This window comes from Phacochoerus africanus, chromosome 10 (genome assembly GCF_016906955.1).
Source record: "Phacochoerus africanus isolate WHEZ1 chromosome 10, ROS_Pafr_v1, whole genome shotgun sequence".
NCBI classification, from domain to species: Eukaryota; Metazoa; Chordata; class Mammalia; order Artiodactyla; family Suidae; genus Phacochoerus; species Phacochoerus africanus.
Window position 1 is genome coordinate 76,032,737 of NC_062553.1, and position 16,187 is coordinate 76,048,923.

Here is a 16,187-nt window from a genome sequence, read left to right on the forward strand (position 1 = left end):
TCCAGGTATAGCTCAGGCTCCTCTACTGTCCTGCCCAGACTGGCAAAATGGTTTTCCCTGGAAGCGGCCAGACCGTCCAGACCTCAGCAACTTCCCGGATCTGATGGGGAGCTATTTACAGTGCAGAGTGGTGGAAGGGAAATTATTCCATGCTGACAGCTTTGGAAAAAACCAGAGCCCAGTCCTCCTTCCACGGAGGGCTTCTGCACCCTAAAACAGGACAGGGGTCGGGGAGGGGTGGCGGTCCTTGGCTGAAGGCCTGGCGCCTGGCCCACGCTGAGTCAGCACCCTGGAGAGCTGCCCCACCCCTGCCTCACCGGTGAGGTCAGCGCAGATGCGCCCGCCTGGCCCCAGCTCAGCAGCGGGAGAAGGACCAGGCAAAGCTCCCACGAACAGAGTTGAAGTGACTCTGGTGAAGCCTGTGGAACACTCCAGAAGCCAAGAGGCCCAGGGAGCAGACAGAATCCCACTGTGAGCATTCAGATGGGTGCGGCATTGCTCAGCACTTACCAGCAACTTTCTTCGCTGACGCTGAATTATAATCTTCCTGAAGTTCGGCCATCACAACACTCAAGTTAAGGGTCACTTCATATCTTCCCCTGGAGCCAATGTTCCCAAAGCTCCAGTGCTGCGCCACTGGCCACTGGGAACTCCAGACTGGAAGGAGTGGCCAAGCCTACCAGGGGAGTAGCTTCTGTTGCAAGATCTAATTAGACCACCTCGCCAGGCTCCTAGGGGCAGCTCTCCTCCCAACCCAGTGCTGAGCTCAGTCAGGCCCTCTGCATTGCCTGCCCAGGGGAAAAAGTACCCCTCTGGCCCATCTGATGCTCGGAGAGCGGGCAGCCGGGAGAACACCACGTTAGCCCACATCAGAGCCTACCTGGCCTCTGGCCCCTCTTCAGCCCACTGGTTCTCAGCAGCAGGGTAAAAAATGAATCGCTGAAGAGTTGTTTAAGGCAAATCTTGGGACCCCCACCTGAAGGATTCTGACTTGGTGTAGGTCTGGGCTGGGACCAGGAATCCCCACCAGTCTGGCAGTTCCATCATATCCCGGACCACCCTGCCTGCGGGCAGTGGGTACCACTGATGCTCTGACATTGTCAGGGGTCAGGGAACCCCATGAAGAGCAGCATCTGCCGCCAACAGCTGGCTCTCACTGGAGGAGCCCACTGCCCCCGTTGCTGGCTGCCTTTGACTGGCCTCCCTTCCCCCTGCCCCCTTCCCACTGGTTATCAGGAGGTGAAGGGAGTATGTTTGAATCCAGACTCGAACACAGATGACACACACCTTTGTGATGTGCTAGGAAGGACAGACAAAATGTAGTCTCCCCCAGAGAAATGGCCCACACTGGCTGGAGTTGGCCCAGAAGGTAGGAGCTCCTGTGTTCCCTCCAGGGTGGAGAGGCTCTCTCTCCTCTAGCGGTGGACAGTGAACGTGACAGCTGCCTCAGTGGTGGTGCCTCAACCTCTAGTTGATGCCACCAAGTAGGGGAGGAATGGGGTCCTCCAGCAGGTTCCTCATGCCCTGGCGTTTTCCTCTACAAGGGAGGTTCTCTCTCTCTCTTTTTTTTCTTTTGTCTTTTTAGGGCCACACCTGAGGCATATGGAGGTTCCCAGGCTCGGGGTCCAATTGGAGCTGTAGCTACCAGCCTGCACCACAGCCACAGCAATGTGGGATCTGAGCCACATCTGCTACACCACAGCTCACGGCAACACCGGATCCTTAACCCACTGAGTGAGGCCAAGGATTGAACCCTCATCCTCATGGATACTAGTTGGGTTTGTTAACCACTGAGCCACAACGGGAACTCCAGGGAGGTTCTCTTCTGTAGGAACATTGGTGTCACAGTCCATCTACAGATGGGTTCCAGTGCTTTCTAACGGGCTGTCCTGGAAACATACCTACAGTGTAGGACATGGCTGCCCTGGCAGTGTGCACTCTGAACTTCTCAAATGCAACCACGAGCTAACTTGGGGAGAAACATCTGCTTGTGAGGTAGGGGGGCCTCTATGATTCAGCCCTTGAATGTTTTTGACGAGGCTAAGGACAAAGCCCAGGCCCTGACCCAGAGGCCTGGCACAGATGTGCCTATGAGGACCTCAAGCAGCGCCCCCATTGACAGGCTGAGCTGCCGTCATTCCACAGGCAGACAGTCGGGTGGGCCCTCACTCAAGGGCCTGTGAATAAAGAGATTGTGAGTGCTGCTTGGGGCCATGGCCCTCTCTTGCCATGGGGTCCACTTGTGCTACCAACCAAGCAGGAAGCCAAGCCTCACTGCAGGGCTCTGACCTAGGGAGACAGAAAAGCCACTTTCCCCAACCACAAGAATGTTATCTTTGCCTTCGATGAGGCCATCCAGGGAGCCACAGGGCATTTTACTGGGACGCATTTGCGGAGGGGAAACCCCCTCCCTGCCCCCAACCCCCATGGAGAGGGAAGAGGATGCTCTGGGTTATGTTTTCAAGTCTGCCCCAGATTCACGCCACTCTAGGCACCCATGCTTTTAGGTGCTGAGCAGGGTGACTCTATAGGACCCAGGGGGACCCATTTTGTTTGTGCTCACAGCCCAAATCATTTTTGTGTCTTTTGTCTTTTCAGGGCCGCACCTATGGCATATGGAGATTCCCAGGCTAGGGGTCGAATCTGATCTGTAGCTGTCAGCCTACACCACAGCCACAGCCACACCAGATCCGAGCTGCATCTTTGACCTACACCACCGCTCATGGCAACGCCGGATCCTTAACGCACTGAGTGAGGCCAGGGATCGAACCCTCGTCCTCATGGATACTAGTTGAGTTCGTTAACCACTGAAAAATGACAGGAACTCCCCCAAATCATTTTTAGAAGTACTTAGTGAATGACCAGCTGCAATGTCTCTTATTCAAATTTGGTTTAGATGTTTAATGTGTATATGTGTTTGGGGATACACACTGGAAAAAAAATTTGTTTTTTTTTTTTTTGGCAGGACTGTAGCATGAAAGAAAAAGCTAATGAAGAATTAAGAGTAAAGTTTAAGGAGTTCCCTGATGGTCTAGCGGTTAAGGACTTGGCGTTCTCACTGCTGTGGATTGGGTTGGATCCCTGGGCAGGCAACTTCCGCCTGCCTGGGTGTGCCCCCACCCCCCCAAAAAGAATAAAGTTTCAATAGAAAATTCTGTGCAATTGCAAGATGTCATTGCCAGGTGGGAGGTGATAGAGGAAGGACACTGCACCCTTAGTGACAGAAGTTGGTGAATTTGTGCACCTCGGAAGCCTGAGTTAATTGTTTTACCAAACCATTGCAGAGCCTCTCACCATAATACGGACAGATATGTGGACTCTTGAAGGAACAGCTGGGAAACTGTGGCTCCTTGAAAACCAATGTGAATCTTCAGGAGAAAGATTAGAATGCAGGTTCTTTGTGAAAACCTAAAATAAAAGGGTGCAAATAAAACTACCTGGAATCTATAACCCCGAGCACCTCAGTGTCCCAAACTCTTACAGCCCAGGCAAAGCCAGGCCACCAATGTCCCTGGGGCAGCAACTCACGGTGGGGACGATGACATTATGTACTCTCTCATCCTTGGTGCCTGACCCCGGATCTTCCGCTAAGCCACCATCAGATCTATTGAGAGAGAAGCGAGAGGACTAAAGCTGGATAGGAAACCCCAAGGTATGAGGCTCATCTTACACACAATCTGCTTATCTTTTCAACCCAACACCGTGTCTCAAATAAAAGCTCACCTCCCTCCCTCTCGCTCATTCCTGAGGCAGCCACAGAAGTGAGCTGCGATTTCCCAGCAGCATCCTGAGCCAAAACACGTGAGAACACACGGGAGCAGATCCAGACTTGCAGCCCCATAAAGATCACACAAAGCTTGGCCCACAACCCAGAATACTGTGAATGTGTTCGAGGTGCTGAACATTCCAGGGATGGCCTGCATGTCAGGTGTACGCCCGCATCCCCACAGATGTGGCACTAGGCCTGCTCCCTAGGCCCTCAGTTAAATTGCAGGTTCTGTGCTACCAAGACCCACATCGATGGCCCTAATTTTAGCTCTTGAGCCTTTTATTTAATTTAATTTAATTTTATTTTATTTTATTTGCCACGCCTGTGGCATGCAGAAGGCAGAAGTCCCCAGGCCAGGGATTGAACCTGAGCCACAGCAGTGACATCATGAGATCCTTAACCACTAGGCCACCAGGCAACCCCTCTTGAGCCTTTTGAAGACAGGACTGCTCCATCCCAACCTCCTGTGCAGGAAATGATATACTCTTCCACCAAGGTCACACATCAATGGAAGCAAGCCGAGAATAAAACACGAATCCCATAAACAAGAACTTTACTAAACTACACGTTACATAAAAGAACATATAAATGGACCTTTAAATACATTCAGTTCATCTTAAACTTATATAGAAACTTATTTACACTTCTGCATTATATACTTAAATTATTTTTCCAAGCTTACTACCAATAAAAGGTAATAGAATGATTCACCTGCTCACACAGATGCATATAAGTTGTCCACAGGGCTAGCAAAACTCATGACACTCAGCTTATTAGATTTCAAAGCAACCACCCATTCCAAGGGTGCTTTCTTCTGAGCAGAGCTTTATGTGAGATCTCTGCTGGAGAGATACTGGGCGATAGTTCTGGAAGCTGATCCCGGGGAAGAGATGGGTCCTTGGGTGATAATGACTTGGACTCTCGGAGTAGAAGGACCTTTGAAGACCATCATGGAGGCCCCGCCCTCACTTCTGCAAACCAGAAACGGGATTAAGGAGACGAGTGACGGGCCAAAGCCACACAGCATCAGTGATGGAACAGGGACTGACCCTGGTTTCTAGGGTTCCGCCAAGGGGTCCAGACCCTGGAACACCCACAAATCCACAAACTTGGGACCTCTTTCACAGGTCCTCTGTTTTGAACATCGCTGCCTGTTAGATACATGATTTTTTAAGGCTTTTTGAGATGGCAAAAGATGGCTCAGGATCCTCATAACTAACCATCTCTGTGGAGCCCTGGATCTCCAGGGTGATTTTTACAAGAGGTTTTGTGGTCAGGTGCCTTATTTCTTCAACCTTAGCATTTACCCTTTCAATGCGGCTGACTTAGGGAAGCTCAGAATTTCCAATTAATTTGGACGGAAGGCAAAATTCTGCAGGACGGAGACCAGGACATCGACCATATGGATTCAAGACAATTACACTGCATTTGCTGAACTCCATCTCCCACTGTCAGATCTAAGACAAAGTTGCACTACTAAGTAAATCAAAAGTGAAAAAACTGGGGGAAGTTTTTTAAATAATAAAAAAGTTTCAAGAACGTTCTCCATTTCCCAATTAGTCAGAGGGAAATAGTGAAATTGGCACTGGGTAGAAATAATACATTAACAGTTTTTCCCTTTCTTTTGAAAGAAGCCGAACTTTTTTTTTTTTTTTCAAAAATTTCCTGATAATATAAAATCGTAAAGCAATTTCATTTTGGAAGGTCTGTTTTTAAAAATATGATCTGGTTCTTCTCAGGAATGAAAATCACTGTATCAAAGAACAGACATCAACATTAAAAAGAATCACTGAAAGAGGAGGGAAAAAAAAAAAAGCAAAGATACTGAATTTTTAGGCTCCAGGTCATATTACAAAGAAGACTGGGAGACTGAGGGTTTCTTCTTCCCTGTAACTCCAGTGAACACAAGTCATAGCAGCCTTCACTCAGCTTCACAACAGATACTCAAATAAGAAAACACAGAGGGGCAAGCTGTATTCTGCCCAACAGCCCCTGATGCCTATCCATCAAAATACAGCACCTCTACATTCTGGAAGCTCCAGCATTCTCCCAGGGGCTGCCACTCATCTGCAGGGGAGGCTGGCCCCACTGTCTACGGTGCCAGCCCTCACACAGGGAGCATCCAGTTTCCGGCCACCAGTCTCACTTTCCCTCCTGTTCACAGGCAAACCCTCACCAAACAGCAGGGTAAGGTGAGCAAGGCAGAAAATCTTCAAGAAGACCGTGTCAGCCACAGCACACCCAAGGGCTTGCAGAAGGCCAGTTGCCAGCAATGGACGGCGGGAGCAGGTGGAACCCTGAGGCCAGGGAACACTGGCTGATAAAAATATCTTCATCCTTTTACCTCTGGGAAGCGTTTCACTCCATGAAAGGAACAAATGAAAAACAACATTCAATTTTTATATTAAAAAAGTCAGATATATAAAAACTGGCCAAAAATTTTCTTTCACTCGTTACATAGGAAGGTCGCCTTCCTCTCTGAATCGTTTGTGGGTCTCTGCGGTCTGCGTGGGGGTAGGGGTCCACCTCCGCGGCCCATCACCGCGGGGAACCTCTGTCCAGCAGGAGTCAGTGCGGGTCTCCAGACCCCAGGGCTGCACCTTCGGTCACGGGGGATTTGCGGGGGCAGCATTGGCAGGTGGCCCCAGGGATGACTGACTGCATGTGACTTCCGCAGGAGTCCGTCCTCTCCATCGGAACCCCAGGCAGGAGGCGGGAGAGCAGGGCGGCCGCTCATCACTTCCGTAAGGGATGGAGCCCCTTCCCCAGGGCCGGCCGGCTGGCGTCCTTCAGCCGGACGGAGGCCCTTTCCCCGGCCCCGCGGCCTTTGGGCGAGGCCTCGCTGCCGGCCCTTGGGCCCTCGGGCAACTCGGGCCCCTTCCGGGGGCCGCGGGCGCTGCTGGCCCGCCTCAGGGCGCCTCCGTCCTTCTGGGCCGCCTCCTCCGGGCCGCCCTTCGCCCTGAGCTGCCGCTGCGACACGGTGCGGGTGAGGCCGGGGGGTCGGGCCACGGCGGGGGAGTCGGTCCTCAGGCACCGGGACGAGGAGGCGACCGTGTTGCGGGCAAAGCTGGGGACCGGGGCGGGGCCGCGGGGCGCGCTGGGGGCCGCCGGGGCCCGGGGTGCCTCCTCGGGGCTCTCGGGGCCCTGGGAGCTGGAGCGGCACATCTTGTCCTCGTCGGGCTTCGGCCGCGGGACGTTGCGGAGCGGCTTGGCGCTGGGCTTCCGGAAGGAGGTCCTGGCGGGCGCGGGGGACTCCCTCCCTGGCCGGGCCGCAGCGGGGGACGGGCCGCCGGGGGCCTCGCGGGGGGCGCGCTTCCCCGAGACGGGCGCGCGGCCGGCCCGCGCGATGGGCACGACCTTGCGCAGGCTCTCGTTCTCCGAGCCCGTCAGCGTCCGCACTGGCCGGACCGCCCCCGCCACCCGCCGGGCCGCCCCCGTCCCCGCCGGCGCCTCTTTGACGGAGCTCCTCTTCGGGGACATCACCTCCTTCTCCCGGGCCGGTCTGTCCCTAGGAGGGCCCGCCTGGCAGCCCGGCTCGCTCTTCCTCGAGACCGAGACCGGACGGGGAGCGGGAACCTCTCCTGGCGAGCTGCAGGCCGGGAGAGAGGAGACCTGGCTGTCCCCAGTCCCCGAGGACACGGAGCCCTCCCTGTCGCCCCCATCGCCCGGGCACCCCCCTTCCGGTCTGGAGTCGGTTCCTTCGGAGCAGTCCAGGGTCAGCGAACAGTCGGTGGTGTCCGAGAACAGCCCTGCATCTTTGCTCTCGGGGTCGCTGCTGCCCACTGATCCCGCAGCCGCACTGCCTGGCTCCTCCCGGGCGGCCCCGCCACCCTCCAGGGCTGGGAGGGGAGCATCCCCTGCGCTTCTGTCCACGGGCGTCAGGCGGTCGTTTGGGGCGCGGGGGGCCTGTGGGCTCTCACCCACCACAGACACCAGCTCCATTGGGCTGAAGTCGTTCAGGGTCAGCCGGGCCGGCTCCTCCGGGCCCTTGGGAGCGTGGAGGTCGAACTGGGCCAGCCCGGTCACCAGCTCATGCTCCTTAATCCCTAGAGCCAAGGGCGAGAGTGGAGGGGACCGCACAGGACCCAGGCCCAGGGGCTCACTGTTCCTCTTTCGCAGGATGCTGACTCCACTGCGCCTGACTCGGGGTAAGGCCGTAGCAGGTTCCTCCAGCCGGGGGGCCAGGAGCTGGCTCTGCCAAGTTGAGGGTGGGTCAGTGGCTTCCTCCTGGTCCTTTGAGGCTGGAGGTCTGTGTGCCTGGCTGGAGTCCTGGTCCCTCTGTTCTCCAGACTCCATCCAGGCTCTGCTGGGGGGCGCCTGCCGGGGACAGCTCCTGGGCAAGCTGTTGAACTTGAGCTCCTCAGGGCTGCCAGTGGAGCTCTCCAGGAAGGTCAACAGCTCCCTATCAGCAGAAGCGCCCAGGGAGAGGCGGGAGCGCCGGGTGTTGGGAGGCCGGTGGGAGGGGCTGATGGGCCTGGAGTGGAGAAAAGGGTCCTCTGCGCCCCTCTTGGTCAACAACTCCACGTCATTCTCACTGCTGCTCCGGCCGAAGCCAAGCTCCCCAGCCGCCCAGGAGCGCCGCTTCTGTTCCTGCTCCTTCAGCCGCTGCAGCTGCCTCAGCTCCTGCACCTCGCGATCATGGTTGTCCTGGAGGAGGGTGTGGAGAGAGGCCAGAAAATGCGTGAGACACATGGGCCCCAAGTGCAATCCCAGACTGGCAACTCTAAGACCCACCCATTCCCCACCCCCAGATAGGTGCCTGGAAGAAAGAACAGGCGGTGAGCTTCACTGAGAGAGAAGGCGGCATGTGTTTGCATGTGCACATGTGCCGGAGGGCTGGAGGTTTTGGTTGTCCCAGAGCCGTGTGGGCATGACTGATGATGGTGCACAAACCATCTGCTGAGGGTTGTCACCAGATCCCTGGGCCCAGCTCCCAGCTTTCCAGTCAGGGCACTGTGCCCTCACCTGCAAAGGGACTCCGCACCTGCCCATGACCTCAGCTCTGAGGAAAGCCGACTTGATTTCTAAACAGGGCGAGACAGAAAGGGCTTCCAGGAATGTGCTGTTCAGGCAATGGCAGAGAGAAAAGTACTACGAGTGTTAAAAAGGGAGCTGGTGGGAGTTCCCTGGTGGCCTAGTGATTAAGGACCTGACTTTGTCACTGATGTGGCTCAGGTTGATCCCTGCCTGGGATTATCTGCATGCTGGGGGTGTGGCCAAAAAACAAAGAAAAGAGGCAGCCAGAGTCCGTGTTGCCTGGATCCATCTACACACACACACACACACACACACACACACGCTCACACACATTCACACTCATGTGCCCCACATTTTACTTAACAATGACTTGGGAGTTCCCATCGTGGCGCAGTGGTTAACAAATCCGACTAGGAAACATGAGGTTGCGGGTTCAATCCCTGCCCTTGCTCAGTGGGTTAACGATCCGGCATTGCCATGAGCTGTGGTGTAGGTTGCAGATGCGGCTCGGATCCTGTGTTGCTGTGGCTCTGGCGTAGGTTGGCAGCTACAGCTCCGATTAGACCCCTAGCCTGGACACCTCCATATGCCGCGGGAGCGGCCCAAGAAATGGCAAAAAGACTAAAAATAAAAATAAGAAAACAATGACTTGGATGCATACATTACACTAAGAGATGCCTTTCCAACCTCTGCTTTCTAAATCCTGCCTGGGAAAGAAACATCAGACAGGCCACTGAGGCTGTGTCTCTTGTGCCCCACCCCCTTCCCACAATGAGAGCAGAGGATGTACTATACAAATCCTACCTTTCACCCCATTCCAAGGACCCAGCAGCCCTCCCCCAGCAAAACCAAACTGGAACAAATGCACACACCAAAGTAAGCACCCCTTAACGGCTTGCACCTTAAATATACCTGCGACACGTAAATGTGTGGCTCTCACAACCCCAATCTCTTATCATTCAAGCTTTTACTTGAACATTGGTTTTCTCAAATGATGCACTTTCCCTTCCACGTTTTTATGAGGCTCAGGCTGTGTTGGGGGCCGTGGGCCCCTCGTGAAGCCTTGGCCTCGGCCTTCTGGAGGACCATGGGTCTTCTCCCTTCCAGGCTGCCTGCAGCGGGCATGGGGCCAGCTCCTGGCTCTCAGGACCTGCAGGATTCTGGCTGGGAGGGATAGCCCCAGAAAGAGCCAATTTGCTGCTACCGCCACCAGCAACCCCACCCCCACCCTCACTGACCTCACTGCTTGGACAAGGGCAAGGAAACGTGGCCACAGGCTTCTCTTGGCTGGACAGAGAAAGGGAGGCGTGGGAACTGGAGTTACTCTGGGCTACTCACTTAAGGCTGGAGAGACCCACCCCTCGAGGAAATTCAGCTATGGACAAATCTGTACTTGAAATACAGGGAAGGAGATGGCACACCAGGATTTGGTTCCTTATCAGCACCTGAGATGAAGGGATGTTGTTTTTGTGTTTAACTGACAGACAAAGAGTTGTATCTGCAAAGCCAAGCAACCCAAAGAGTCTTCTGGCTTCTGCACGAACTCAGAGATTACTGGCTTGGAGGCTGTGGTGGCTGCATTCAGACAGCAGCAGGTCCTCTCACTACCTGGGCATTTCGGAGCCCACTCTGGCCAAGGACAGTATGGGTCCCAAGGAGCCACAACCCCTGGCAATGGTTACAGTGCTCGAAACAGGTGAGCAAAACCCTCGACATCCCATCATGATACAGTCTCCTGGGAGCGGGATGCTTAAAGAGTTGTCTCAATATCATGACCTGCCATCAAATAAACTTGACTAACAAAATGCTTTTAGGGCATCAGAGCAAGTGCTGGAACCCACAGCGAAGTAGCAGAGGCTACACCAACCTGATGATATGGAAATGCTCAGGGCTGAGATGGCAGGGCCACTTTCCTGGCACCCCCTAGGGATAGGCTGGCCATGCAGCCCCAGCCAGCCTTTCCTGCCACCACCTTTGTGCCACAGCAGAGGGCTGGGTAGGAAGAGGAAAAAGAAGAATCCCAACAACTCAGAAAACAGAGGTGCCTCCAGCCGTACCTTCACTGCTTTGTTGAATTTGATGCAGAAGTCTCTGAATATCTGAAGGCACTCATCCAGTTTGACGGTGTCTTTGTCCTCACAGAAAAAATCAATGAGGGTGTGGGCCTCGGCCAGGAGCTCTTGTTTCCAGCGCTCCAGCTCCGACAGCTCTTCCACGGCAAACTGCAGAGAAGGAGACAAATGGCACACAGGGTGAGAGGCCAGCCGAGCCGTGAATGCAGCTCCATCTCCGGTCTCACTGCAAATCTGGTCCCCCAGAGCCAAAAGGAGAATAATTCACCCCCAAACCTTGGGACAGCCAGGAGAAGACCTTGTGAAGCCCGAGGGGTTTTAAACTGAGAATACTATCAACCAGATGTCTCCCTGTTGTGTCCCTGGAAACATGGCACTGGTGTGCACTTGGCCTCTTGAAGGAAAGGCCAGTCTGATCTGTTCTGACTTCTTACACTGGCCAAGAGTCTACTTCCCGTCCCAGCAGCCACTGGTACTGACGAGTGGTCTTATGCAGAGGTCTGCCCCATTTAGAGGAGTTTCAACTTAACCTCAAATGAGCACTATCAGGGTCAGTGTCACCCCCACAGGCCGCAAGCCCTCAGGCCCAGACAAACATCCAGCCAGGAGGTTCTATCTGAAGTCCGTGCCTGTGCCCCCCCACCTCAACACTGTCCAGTAGATTTGGGGTGGACCTGCCATTATTTTATTAAAACTCCCCAGGAGATTCTGACGGGGTTTGGAATCACTGCCCTAAACAAATGCATCCTCCCAACCCCTTCAGCTTTCTCCTAATTCTTCTAGGACAAAGTCACCAAAGCCTCAATAGACTCGAATACTGCCCCAACACGATGGGACAGAAGCCTCAACCCTTTTCATACCGGGGCTCCCAGAGCCAAGGGGACATGCATCTATCCCCAAAGGCCACTCAGTGACACTTCATGTTGGACTGAAGTAAGGAAGCAGCAGGTGGACGAAGCCAGAGCGCCATAGAGACAGCCTTCGGGTAACAAAGTTTCTACGTAGGAAGGGCTGTCTGGAACACGTTCCTTTAGGAAAGCACACTCGTATGTTGTTTCAAAGGCTTATAGTTGAGAAAGTTCTTTTGCGGTGAAGGGGACGGGCCCCGGAAATGGTGATGGTGTGGGCTGCCCATGCCAGAGAGCTGGAATCAGCCTGGAGCACAGAACCCAGAGAGAAATCCAGAGAAGGCACAGCCCATCCCACCTGCTCGCCCCTACAAAGCCCTCTGCTTACACCAAACGCTCGGGAGGTCATAGGAAACCAAAACTATTTAGGACACCAAATACCAGCACCGGGGTCAGTAGCCCAAGGCGGTGCATATGCTCAGGCTGTGTTTTTCTTTATGGAGAGAAGAGTATTAATGAAAGGGTAAATCTCTGCCTGTCACTCTTGCACTGGGGAAGGGTGAATTCCAGCCAAGAACAGCTCCACTGCAGAGAAACAGGACTGGGGCCAGAACCTTCCTGGGCGCTTCCCCTACCTTGGGGGGTCTCAGCCAGATCCTGGGTGGGTGTGAAGGGTGCCCAAAGGCCCTGGAGTCCCCTTAGGGCCCCGGAGGCAGGATGTTCTGAATAGGGCCTGAAGAACCACCAGGCTGGAGTTACCTGCCAAGGGTAGTTTCTGAGCCCTTCCCTCCTGATTAGGGCCCCAGAAGAAAAAGCCCAAAGCTGCAGGGACAAAGTGTGACTGACAGATGGGCAGCTGTGGCAGTCGATTCAACTGTCCATCTCAAACTTGTCTGTTATGGACCAAAGTTCCAAACCAATTCACTTGGTACTTCACGCCCAAAGGGTCAAAACAGGGAAACAGAGCTGTACGACTGTGTTCCTATCTTGTTTCTGCTCAAAAACCTTTAAGGGTTCCCCACAGCTTAGAGCGTGGAAGTTTTCAGACTGGCATTCAGAGCCTGTGTGGCCTGTACTGAACCTCTCTTAAAAAAATGGTATCTCGGAGTTCCTGTTGTGGCGCAGCGGAAACGAATCCGACTAGGAACCATGAAGTTGTGGGGCATTGCCGTGAGCTGTGGTGTAGGTCACAGACTCGGCTTGGATCCTGTGTTGCTGTGGCTCTGATTAGACCCCTAGCCTGGGAACTTCCATGTGCCGCAGTGTGTGGCCCTAAAAAGGACAAAAAGACAAAAAGAAAACCAAAAAAAAAAAAAAGGTATCTCCCCTATTTAAAAAGAAAGTCAATTTTAAAAACAGGAAAAAAAAAATCTCTGTGTAGAATATTTTACTTAGATAAAAATGATTCTACCAGGAGTTCCTGTCGTGGCTCAGTGGTTAACGAATCCAACTAGGAACCTTGAGGCCGTGGGTTCGATCCCTGGCCTTGCTCAGTGGGTTGAGGATCCGGTGCTGCCGTAAGCTGTAGGTTGCAGACGCGGCTCGGATCCCGTGTTGCTGTGGCTCTGGCGTAGACCGGCGGCTACAGCTCCAATTCAACCCCTAGCCTGGGAACCTCCATATGCTGTGGGAGCAGCCCAAGAAATGGCAAAAAGACAAAAAGAAAAAGACTCTACCAGAAAGATGAGTTTGGAGTGAAAAAAAGGCTGCTTCTGAACAGCAGTCTGGGGGTACAGCCACAACAGAGCTGCTCCGCCTTACAAGCCTTTCTGTACTCCTATTTAGTGTAAGACATTAACGTTTAATATAAGAACTGAGATGTGATCCAGAAATCCCACTCCTGCGCCTATATCCAGACAAAACTCTAATTCAAAAAGATGCATGCACCCCTATCTATGTTCATGCAGCATATTCACAATAGCCAAGACATGGAAACAACCTAAATGTCCATGGACAGAGGAATGGATAAAGAAGGTGTGGTACAGAGGTGCAATAGAATACTACTCAGCCATGTAAAAGAACAAAATAATGCCATTTGTGGCAACATGGATGCAACTAGAGATTATCATACTAAATGAACTTAGAAAGAGAAAGACAAATACGATATCATTTATATGTGGACTCTAAAATATGACATAAAAGAACATATCTACCAAACAGACTCATGGACAAAAACAGACCTGTGGTCACCAAAGGGGAGGGGTTTGGGGGAGGGTTGCAGTAGGGGGTAGGGGGTTGGGGTTAGCAGATGTAAACTATTATACATGGGGGGAGGGGATGAGCAACATGGTCCTACTGTACAGCACAGAGAATCCTATTCAATATCCTATATGAACTATGATAGAAAATATTTTAAAAAGTGTATGTGGATATAAATGTGTGTGTGTGTCAATGAATCACTTTGCAGTAAAGCAGAAATTAACACAACATTGTAAATCAACTACACTTCAATAAAAACTAAAAAAAAAAAAAAAGAACAGGGAAATGAGACCTCTGGAATCCTCCTCTCCATGTGTGATGGACACTCTCCTTGCATTTCTGGATGTGGTTCATTTGCCTGAAAGCACTTAGTTACTGCTGAGGGTTTTCCTAGCTACTGGGAGGTGTTTCTGTGGTGGTGTTTGCTTTGTTGTTTCACTTGGAGAAAACAAAAAAATCTGTGCACTTTTAAGGGGAAATGAGAGTTTAGTTATATTTGAAAGAAAATACACAACATGGGCTTAATAATAAAAACAAACTCCCAGCAGAGCCAAACAAAATGGAATGTTTGCTGATGGGAGCTGCAGCTCACAGCATTCGATGCGGCTTCCTTACAGGGCTGTGAGAGGAGGCTGGGGTGGGCCACCCTCCGGAGCACAGGCCCTTTCCCACCACCCAGGGCAGCCCCACCTCACATTCCCCCTCCAAGTCCCGCAGCACAAGTCCTGGAGTGCTGACACTGAAGGGAGCGCACCACCACACTCAAGACTGCGAGAGGGAAAGGGGCCATTTTTTTTTAAACTAAGGAAAATAGAAGAGGTACGTCAGACTATGTGATGAGTGAGTCACAGTGAGCTGTTGCAAACACATCCACTCTGTCCGGTTTTGTGGATGTTATTTGGAACAGCTCCCGCCACACCCTTTGGGGGTGAGGCCCTCTGGGTGTCAAGTGGCACCAGCTCCCGGTGTGTCCTGCTCTCACTACAGAACATGCGAAACGGAGCTTGTCTTGTCCACAAAAACAAGTCAAGGGACAAGAGCCCCGGTGTTCAGGTGTCCTTAATGATTTCTGGGGAACGTTTCCTTTCAGTGTCCAGAAGTGTGACTGGGAGAGAGGAGCTCCTGAGCCAGGTGTTAGAACCCAACCCTGAGTTGCCAGCCATAAGCTGCCAGGGAGAGTCCCATAGGCGAACCCAGCTCGCTACCGGGCCGTGCCGTCATGCAGGCTGCTCGGTCATCAGCAGGCTTGGTCCCTAACAGGAGCCTCAGGTTTAGACCATATTCAATATCCTCTGTCAAAAACACCAGTCCAGCAAAGGGGCCCTGAGATACAAAGGTCCTCTTCCTGACTTGGGGGAACAAATACAAATGGGAACCTGCTTCCATAACCACACCCCTGCCAACCCAACCGGCCTCAGCGGGACTGCTGAGCTCAGAGGGACAGACTGTTTTTGTTTTTTTTTTGGTTTTTTTTTTTTGCCACACCCTCAGCATATGGAGGTTCCCAGGCTAGGGGTCAAATCGGAGCTGCAGCTGTCGGTCTACACCACAGCCACAGCAACTCGGGATCCAAGCCACGTCTGTGATCTACACCACAGCTCACAGCAAGGCCAGATCCTTAACCCGCTGATCAAGGCCAGGGATCGAACCCGTGTCCTCATGGACACTAATCAGGTTTGTTACCATGGAGCCACAAAGGGAACTCCTCAGAGGGACTGACTTGAATCAAACACCAACCTGGAGGAAATCTTCCATCTGCTGACAAAGCTCTCCGTCTCGCTGAATGTTCTCTTTCAGAGACCTCGTCCTGACAAAGAGCGAGTGCAGCTCTGCCTCCGTGTTGTCCAGCGACAATCTGGAAGAAAAGAAAGGGAGAATGGGCAGCGGGCACAGGGAGGCCATGTGTCATGCAGGCACATCCAACAAGACCCTGGAAACAGAAGGGGGGCTACTGTGATTACCGCCCTCTGCGTTGAATTTCCTCCTGTTTTTTTTTGAGGCGATTCCTTCCTAAAGACACACACACACGGGTGCAGAGACAGCCGGCTGTAATTTTGTTCTTGCTGGCGAGATAACTGAAAGTGTGGGACGTGTAAAGCTTTTCATAACCAGGTCTGAACACTTTCATTAGAATCCAGCATGATTCAGATGTTTACACTTCACTCTGGCCATGAATGCAAACACAAAAGCTCTAACCCATGAAAAGCAAGGTGGTGCAGGCTGACAACCCTGACAATGGGGAGACCCTACACAGAATCCACCTCGCTCGCCACAGACAGGCAGAGTCAGCACTCTGTGTGTTAGAGAGAACTGTCACCCAGC

At 52.9% G+C, this 16,187-nt stretch overlaps 1 protein-coding gene across 3 annotated transcripts in view; it reads right to left on the minus strand.

The window, feature by feature from the left end:
• Positions 1–4,305: 4,305 nt before the first annotated feature.
• FHDC1 (FH2 domain containing 1) overlaps positions 4,306–16,187 on the minus strand; it is a 44,609-nt gene continuing 32,727 nt past the window's right edge. For all 3 annotated transcript variants that reach the window (XM_047798851.1, XM_047798850.1, XM_047798849.1), the window contains exons 10-12: positions 15,603–15,720; positions 10,804–10,968; positions 4,306–8,416 (exon numbers count right to left, since the gene is read on the minus strand). In XM_047798851.1, the coding sequence (XP_047654807.1) occupies positions 6,506–8,416; positions 10,804–10,968; positions 15,603–15,720 (2,194 nt within the window). In that variant the 3' untranslated portion in view covers positions 4,306–6,505. The remainder of the gene's footprint in view (positions 8,417–10,803; positions 10,969–15,602; positions 15,721–16,187) is intronic.